The sequence below is a fragment of the Rhamphochromis sp. 'chilingali' genome (genome assembly GCF_963969265.1).
Source record: "Rhamphochromis sp. 'chilingali' genome assembly, chromosome: 7".
In the NCBI taxonomy this organism is placed as follows: domain Eukaryota; kingdom Metazoa; phylum Chordata; class Actinopteri; order Cichliformes; family Cichlidae; genus Rhamphochromis; species Rhamphochromis sp. 'chilingali'.
The window spans coordinates 41,410,406-41,419,692 of record NC_137934.1 but is presented as its reverse complement, the minus strand read 5'-3'; the positions used below and the strand labels follow the sequence as shown (position 1 = coordinate 41,419,692).

At 41.1% G+C, this 9,287-nt stretch overlaps 1 protein-coding gene across 1 annotated transcript; it reads left to right on the top strand.

Moving 5' to 3' along the window:
• Positions 1-4,418: 4,418 nt before the first annotated feature.
• Positions 4,419-6,979, top strand: LOC308399867 (piggyBac transposable element-derived protein 4-like). The gene is made up of 2 exons (XM_080887276.1): positions 4,419-6,310; positions 6,439-6,979. The coding sequence occupies exons 1-2, from the start codon at positions 5,606-5,608 to the stop codon at positions 6,466-6,468; spliced, it is 735 nt and encodes a 244-aa protein (XP_080743402.1). The 5' UTR covers positions 4,419-5,605; the 3' UTR covers positions 6,469-6,979.
• Positions 6,980-9,287: the final 2,308 nt, after the last annotated feature.

The following is a 9,287-nucleotide window of genomic DNA, read 5'->3' as shown; positions in this document are numbered from 1 at the left end:
TCTATTACTGTATTATTGTGTTGTTGTTGTTTTTTTTGCTTTATCTGAATTCATGGTACTGCAATGTACAACATTGAGTAGGTCTATTTGCGTTTTTGGTTGTTTGAAAATGTGTCTCCTGTAAATGTGCCTTCTGAATAAACAATGGAAATCAAGGACTGCAGTGTTTTATGTAAAGGAGACTAGTGTGTTCCCCCTGATCTGTAAGTGTTTGCATATGACGCAAGTATGTGTCATTTTGTCAACAGAGTTACATTTTGACAAAGGAATGTTAGGTTTTGACAGCAGAGTTTAGGTTTTGGGAGTAGAGTTTCAATTTGGCACAGATGTGAATGGTATACAGTGGGGCAAAAAAGTATTTAGTCAGCCACCGATTGTGCAAGTTCCCCCACTTAAAATGATGACAGAGGTCAGTAATTTGCACCAGAGGTACACTTCAACTGTGAGAGACAGAATGTGAAAAAAAAATCCATGAATTCACATGGTAGGATTTGTAAAGAATTTATTCGTAAATTAGGGTGGAAAATAAGTATTTGGTCACCTCAAACAAGGAAAATCTCTGGCTCTCACAGACCTGTAACGTCTTCTGTAAGACGCTTTTCTGTCCCCCACTCGTTACCTGTATGAATGGCACCTGTTTGAACTCATCATCTGTATAAAAGACACCTGTCCACAGCCTCAAACAGTCAGACTCCAAACTCCGCCATGGCCAAGACCAAAGAGCTTTCGAAGGACACCAGGAAAAGTATTGTAGACCTGCACCAGACTGGGAAGAGTGAATCTACAATAGGCAAGCAGCTTGGTGTGAAAAAATCAACTGTGGGAGCAATCATCAGAAAATGGAAGACATACAAGACCACTGATAATCTCCCTCGATCTGGGGCTCCACGCAAGATCTCATCCCGTGGGGTCAAAATGATCATGAGAACGGTGAGCAAAGATCCCAGAACCACACGGGGGGACCTGGTGAATGACCTGCAGAGAGCTGGGACCAAAGTAACAAAGGTCACCATCAGTAACACACTACAACGGCAGGGAATCAAATCCCGCAGTGCCAGACGTGTTCCGCTGCTGAAGCCAGTGCATGTCCAGGCCCGTCTGAAGTTTGCCAGAGAGCACATGGATGATACAGCAGAGGATTGGGAGAATGTCATGTGGTCAGATGAAACCAAAGTAGAACTTTTTGGTATAAACTCAACTCGTCGTGTTTGGAGGAAGAAGAATACTGAGTTGCATCCCAAGAACACCATACCTACTGTGAAGCATGGGGGTGGAAACATCATGCTATGGGGCTGTTTTTCTGCCAAGGGGACAGGACGACTGATCCGTGTTAAGGACAGAATGAATGGGGCCATGTATCGTGAGATTTTGAGCCAAAACCTCCTTCCATCAGTGAGAACTTTGAAGATGAAACGAGGCTGGGTCTTCCAACATGACAATGATCCAAAACACACCGCCCGGGCAACAAAGGAGTGGCTCCGTAAGAAGCATTTGAAAGTCCTGGAGTGGCCTAGCCAGTCTCCAGACCTCAACCCCATAGAAAATCTGTGGCGGGAGTTGAAAGTCCGTGTTGCTCGGCGACAGCCCCAAAACATCACTGCTCTCGAGAAGATCTGCATGGAGGAATGGGCCAAAATACCAGCTACTGTGTGTGCAAACCTGGTAAAGACCTATAGTAAACGTTTGACCTCTGTTATTGCCAACAAAGGTTATGTTACAAAGTATTGAGTTGTATTTTTGTTATTGACCAAATACTTATTTTCCACCCTGATTTACCAATAAATTCTTTACAAATCCTACCATGTGGATTCATGGATTTTTTTTTCACATTCTGTCTCTCACAGTTGAAGTGTACCTCTGGTGCAAATTACTGACCTCTGTCATCATTTTAAGTGGGGGAACTTGCACAATTGGTGGCTCACTAAATACTTTTTTGCCCCACTGTATACAGCCAGGAGCAACCCCTCCCCCAAGTTCTCCACCAATCTACACTTTCATATTTTGTGGAATTTTTGTTTTTAAGATGGAGCTATTGAATTTGTGAGTTTATTAAATTGAGTCTGAGTATTTAACCCATGTACTGTACAGCACTTTAGTCCAGTGTGCTACATGTTTTAAAGTGCTTTAGGCTACGTTCACTCTGCAGGTCTTGATGCTCAATTCAGATTTTTTGATCAAATCCGATTTTTTTGTCTGCTCGTTCACACTACAAATAAAATGCGACAGCAAACGCGCTCTAGTGTGAACGCTCAAAGCGGCCGCATGCGCAAAAGAAGACGTCACACACAACGCGCTCTGTTTAGACCCAGAGCAAACAGTATTGTTTGATAGATGGCCCTTAATATAAAGACTTTACGTTTCCCAATTTTTGCTTTAAGTTATTTTGTTATTTACATAATAATGTAACTAACCTAATAATGATCCTTATTGCTGTTTTAGAGGAGCGGTGCTTCAAAGGATAGTTGCAGATTTCTGTCAGAATCTGCAGATTATACAGTACAAAAAAAATGTTCACGTTTCTCCAACATTGTCTTCCCAACAGTTTCACTGATATCTACACGGGAAGCGTTCGCGATGTCTTCTCTGGCGCTGATAATTGGTGTCTGTCTTGTGTCGGTGACGTAAAAGACGGATTTAATGCGACGTGACCATCAAACAGCAGTCGCTTTCTAAAACATCGGATATGTATCGGATTCAGCACCACATACGAAAGTGACCCAGGTCGGATTTGAAAATATCGGATTTGTGCCGTTCACGCTGTCATACCATGATCGGATATGGGTCGCATAGGGTCAGAAAAGTCGGATTTGATGCGCTTTCGCCTGCAGTGTGAACGTAGCCTTAGAAACTTTTTTCTTGGGCATTTTTGAAAATGTTTAACATTGAAAAAAAATCCTTTTGATCCAGTTAGCTATATCATGTATTAACTCAGTAACTAAAACCTCAGTATTTTAACTGTAAGCTTACCTTGTTCAGAAATCAGATGAACGCTGTTCTAAGAATCCTTCAGACACAGTAATGCCAAATAATATTTTTTCTGCCAGAAAATGTGTATTTGATGCAAAAGACTGCTAGCTTGTTCGTTTCTCAAAAAGTGTTCATGGGAGTGTAAAAAGTTTTTTTAATCCACTCTGAAAAAAATAAATACTCAAGCATTTGCATCGTGGTTTTATGAACAAAAAGTGAGTAAAGAAATTGAAGTTAAAAAAAAATACACTCATTACAAATTTAGCTGATTAAATACAACAAGAGGGTTTTTTAACAGAACTTTATTGAACAAGTGAACACAGAAAGTGAAAGGTCATATGAAAAAGACATTTTTCAGCAGTAAACCATAACAGGATATCTCAAATCATAGCAGCATAAACGCTAATTTTACCTGCACAAATCAGCACAAACGTAGCACTAAAAAAGTAGACCATTTTGGTTTGTTTTGGAGCAGTCTGGGGGGATGGTGACCTTTGAATGACCTATAAAATAAAGTTTAATATCTCAAAAACCGTAGCAGCACAAACGCTAATTTTACCTGCACAAATCTGCACAAACGTAGCACTAACTGCTCCGGCTATTTGCCTTTACGTTTCAAGTGGGTGGGGGGTCAGCTTCACTCTGCTGGAGGGAGAGAGAGCCAGGGACAACAACGTCACATTAGAAAGGTATAGTAATCATCCACAACTATTTTCAGTTGCAGATGATAAAGGATTCAGAAAGTTTATTCATGCAGGCCCATCTGACAAAATATGCATCTTCTTTTTGTTTTCATATTTTAATTTATATTTAATTGTGTTGTGGTTTCCAGTGTTTTGTGTTGTTTAAGTTGAACTGTGACTAGTTGGTTTTTGTATTATATGATTTATTTATTACATTTTATGTGGAGTGAATAAATACAAGTATATTTACGGTAGCCCCTAGAGACAAAGCATGTACAAACCCAGAAGCACGTACAAACTCCAAAACACGTAAAAACTCCAAAACACGTAAAAACTCCGAAACACGTAAAAACTCCGAAACACGTACAAAACACAACAGAAGTGCTCCAGGATGCTAGGGCGCAGTGTTGAGCTTTTGTTACCTAGTGGCTACACAAGCCAGCAAGTACCAACGATCGGATTTAGTGTGTGGTAGTAACAGGTAAATGAAAATGTTTTTGAATTATTTGAATATATATGAGTGCTTGTGTATAAATACACAAACACATATGCTTTCAATTGTGTAATTTAAGTGTCTAGGTAGCTCTGTTTTGGAAGTTCAGTTAACGCTAGAAATGTGTTTTGGAATTTTTACGTCCTTTTTGGAGTTTGTACGTGCTTTGTCTGTAGGGGCCACCGCATATATTATATATAAACATATATAAATAAAAAGGCCCTGGGGACTTTTTGTGGCTTTCTTTTTCCGGTTACAAGCCATTTGCACTGTGTTGAATGGAATATAGCCAAATTTTACAAAAAAAAGTTTGGTATAATTTTATTTCAAAATTTAAGTCTGACTTCCTTAAATTAGCTTCAGTGGCTAAGCTAATAATGCACATCCTCTTAAGGCCCTAGTGGCCCATTTGTGCCCCATTGAAACCCATTATAAACGCTATTTTTCACTGCCCAATCATTACCATCAAGTTAAATGTCATCTTTTCACTTTCACTGTGACTTTGAAGCAGGGGTCTTAGAATTGTAATTCTTTTTTATTTGTCCACCAGGTGGCGCCCTTGTTTCACATTTGACACCTGCTGGAAAATACAACATTTACAGCTGGAAAATCCCACATTTACCACAGTGTCTTTATGCTCAAATGATGAGTTTGGGTCACTATCAATGTGGGTGTGTCTTAAAATAAAATAAAGGAGTGTGTGTCTAACCTCAGAATCAAAGAGTGTGTGTCTAATTTCAAACGTTTTTTCTCCTTTTGAAGTCCACACTGCAATGCAAACAAATCAAATATAAAACTAATACCAAAGCCAAATTAGACTTGTTTTGTCTGCAAGCTCAGGTTGTTTATGCAGCTGCACTAAAGCCGTGGTTATAAGAATGAGCAGTAGCGCGGGAGTAGTCTTTTTCACAATGGCAAGACGGTACAACACGGAGGAAGCGTTGCAAATGATCCTGGACCCCGAGTGCGAGGATAGCGCCTCATCATCCACCGAGGATTCGGGGGATGACGCGGAGATTTCTTCGGAGGAGGAAACGGAGGAGCTGGAGTCCGGTTCCGACTCATATGGATCAGAGTCTGAAAATGAGAGCGGAGAGATGGAGGAAGAATCAGCAGGGTGGATTTCCAAAAATGGAACAAAGTGTTCTCCGACAAACGCTGAGACGCTCCGCTACGTTCCAGCGGCCACGGGACACACCGGACCTACTTTTCATGCCACCGCCGGGATCAGTGACCCACAATCCAGTTTTTCTCTTTTTGTCACCGATGACATTATCCTGCATATCGTCTCAATGACCAATATCCAGGGGAGACGTACTATCGCTGACTGGAAAGATGTGGACAGCGATGAACTGCGTGCGTATGTGGGGCTACTAATTCTGGCTGGTGTTTACCGTTCCCGAAACGAATCAACACTCAGTCTCTGGAGTGAGAAATCCGGCCGGGTGGGTTTCGGGCTACCATGTCCGAGAAAAGGCTTCGCTACATCAGCAGCGCTCTCCGATTCGATGACAAACTTCCGAGACCAAGACACCGTTATGACAAACTGGGTCCATTTCGCAAAATCTGGGATATGTGGACCCATCGCCTCCAGATGATGTTCTGCCCAAACAGGGAAATTTGTGTGGATGAACAACTTATTCCTTTCAAAGGGAGGTGCGCCTTCATGCAGTATGTGCCCAAAAAGCCAGCAAAGTATGGTCTGAAGGTATGGGCGGTCTGCGACGTAGAGACGTCTTATGCCTGGAGACTGCAGCTCTACACGGGCAAAGCAGTCGGTGGGAGCGAGATCAACCAGGGGATGCGAGTGGTTCTGGAGCTGACAGAGGGGCTCCAGGGACACAGCGTCACGTGTGACAATTTTTTTACTTCCTTCCCTCTGTCAGAGGAGCTGCTCAGGCGAAAAAATACCCTGGTTGGCACCATTAGGAAGAACAAGCCCGAGCTTCCGCCACAACTGCTGCAGACAAGGGGGAGAGGAGTGTTTTCCGTCTTTGCTTTCACTACAACGCACACGGCCGTGTCATACGTCCCCCGCTGCGGCAGAAATGTCCTCCTGTTGAGCTCCAAACACCGCACTCCAGGAGTATGCGACGACCCGAAGAGAAAGCCCCACATAATAAAGGATTATAACAAATCTAAGGGAGGTGTGGACAAACTCGATCAGGTAGGTGTCATTACGCATCAGTTGCGCACGAATTTATTCATTCTTGCTCATATATTCTTGTGTAAAATATACGTAGGTTTAATGTTTTTTGTGTGTGTGTGTGTGTGTGTGTTTTGTTTTTTTATTAGGCTGTTGCCACCTACACCTGTAGAAGGTGAACGAGGCGGTGGCCGTTAGCCCTTTTCCACCACCTGATCGACATTTCGCTCTATAATGGTTACGTCCTGTGGACCGCGGTTGACCCAGCCTGGCAGCAAAGCAAAGCTTACAGAAGGAGGCTCTACATCGAGGAGGTTGGAGAAACCTTAGTTCAACCGCATATTGCCAAGAGAGAGCGACTTCCCCGCTCTTCCCATTTGTGAAAAATGCGCAGGGTGCTGCTGCTGCTGCTGCAGGTCCCTCTCCAGGCCCCTCTGCAGCCATCAAATCTAAGGTGAGGAAGCGATGTGACCTTTGCGCAGGAAAAAGGAGGGTCGTTACCACCTGCTGCAAATGTGGGAAGGCCACATGCAAGGACCACAGCCTGACCATCTGCAGCAACTGCTCCACCTGAGCAGGACTGCCCCCCCCAGCCCCCATCTCTCACTCTTTATCTCTTTCTCATATCTCTCATACCTTTCCCCATTCCAAACAGTATATGTTCATTGTTCTAAAGTTCTAAAAATAAATGTTTTGTGGTTCAAAGTGATCTTGTATTTTTATTTTCATATTTTTTTATTTTATTTTAGAACACAACAAGGTAATAGTATTTAGTGGTAATAAGCAATAAGTAAATAATAAGTGTTAATAAGCAGTTAACATAATCAAAAAGTGAAAACATGATCACCATTATATTACATTTACTGTGCTCCTAGAAAAAATAGTAATTGATCAGAATGAATGTTGGTGCCAATCTTTGGTCCATCTAAAGGCCTAATTATAATAACAAACGAATATTACTTCAAATGTTTTTTATGGAAAATATTTAGTTTCTTTGTTTTTTGGGGCTAAAAAAACAGTGCGCTCATGTAATAAAACTGCGATTTAGAGGGTTAAAACAACGAAAATATAATTAAAAATTTATATGAATATTTCAGGGAGAAGTAGTTTTAAAAGACTGACCAATTTAAAGTGGAAAAAAATATGAATATATAATATTTTTATTGCACTTTTTGGGGCGTGGCCGTTTTGGTCCCTTAGAGCCTTTAAAGGGTGCATTTTTTTAGGGCCTAACAACCGAAAGAGCCGGAAATTCTATCACTAGTAAACTGCCATTAAACAAAACAGAAGAAGAAGAAAACCCCTGCACATGCACGGTACGGATCGGGTAGACCCGATTTGTACGGTCCGACTTTGCACATGCGCAGTAAGGATCGGGAGTCCTGATCCGTAACTATCTTTTTATTTTTCGTTTTTGTCTACATTATATTGAAATGTTTCATTATTGGAAACATTTTAAGACATATTTATTATTCTTAAAATCTTAACAGATACTCTGACCTGTAACTATTGTAAAATGCTTCGAGTGGAAGCAGTGGCCTTTTGGCAGAGGTGGGACCAAGTCATTGTTTTGCAAGTCTCAAGTAAGTCTCAAGTCTTTATCCTCAAGTCTCAAGTCAAGTCTCAAGTAATGTCAGGCAAGTCAGAGTCGAGTCTCAAGTCACTGGTGTAAAAGTCCAAGTCAAGTCACAAGTCTGAAACTTTGAATTTCAAGTCCTTTCGAGTCTTTAAAAAAAACAAACGAAAAAATAATGTTGCAGTTATGCTAAATGTAAATATTAGACCATGTAATTTTAAAATCTGTGTTTTTCTCAACACATACAAAATAGTGAACTTAGAAAATATACACAAATTGTGAAATTGCACCTCTTTAAAATGCAGCTCAATTAAACCTAGCTCCAAGAATAATTTTCACCGACAGTTCTGAGATAAGCTGCATGTTATTCTTGGATGCGGTTGTAGGACCGGCTTTAAAATCACATGACAAAAATATCATACACATTAAAAAAAAACTGCATCACCAACGTAGCCTGGACAACATTTGCTAGTTAGATGAAGTCAGCTATCTCATCGTAGCATATTTATATGCATATTTATAATTATACGGTTCTTGGAGTGAGTGCACACACTCATGAAGTTTAGTAACTTCAGGTCACTGCAACAAGCCCAGGTACAGTTTACCGACGGATGGGTGCAGGACCTTGAAATGCACCGTGTAGAAAGTAAAGACCATCGTACGTATCATAAGTTTACCAGTCTCACAAATCGTCGTCATAAATACACATTCGTTAACAGTTTATTAATAGGACCTTTGAGCTCAGCGGTAATTAATTAGCAGTGGAAATAATTTCTGGTAGCATCACAGAAATGTAGCAGTGACAATAATATTGTATGTTGTAATCGTACTGGGCAATTAGTGATACAAAAAACCTGTTTTATCCTGTGAATAAAAGTATATGTTTTTGTCAGTGTACCATGGTAATAACAGAAGCGAAACGCAATATTGTGTCAGGACAATTCACTATTTATGCACAATAAATAAAGGAGCATAGCGCGACAATTTCTGTTCAGCGCCAGACTTGCTTGTAACCTATATCACCAATTATGTTATGAAAATGACGCATTAACTACTACAGCAGACTGACCTTCGTGTAAATGCTTGGAGCAGACTAACCTGTGAGCTGGAGTGTTCTGGGACGTTATATTTGGTCTTTGAATGGCTGCAATCCAGTCGCCTCTTTGTTACTTCGGAAACATGGCTGAACAATTTCTCTTCAACGACATAATCCGATAACAACCGATCTCTTTACTCGTCGGCTTCCCGTGGCTGTCATGCGACCGGCTATTGCAGTTAATAACACAACAGCTTCTTGACATTTTTGTGTTTCTTTTTATCGCTGTGTGACTGATTTTAATTGAAAGCCTGCGTGCGCTAGTACCTCTTGCCACGAGTTCCCAGAATCCTTTGCGGTTTTACCCATGAATGACGTCACATTTT

Excerpts from the sequence above, each read along its gene's own strand:
- LOC308399867 (XM_080887276.1), top strand. The coding sequence starts at position 5,606 with ATGTCCGAGAAAAGGCTTCGCTACATCAGCAGCGCTCTCCGATTCGAT. Across the intron at positions 6,311-6,438 it reads GTGTGGACAAACTCGATCAG|GCTGTTGCCACCTACACCTG; the intron begins GTAGGTGTCATT and ends TTTTTTTATTAG.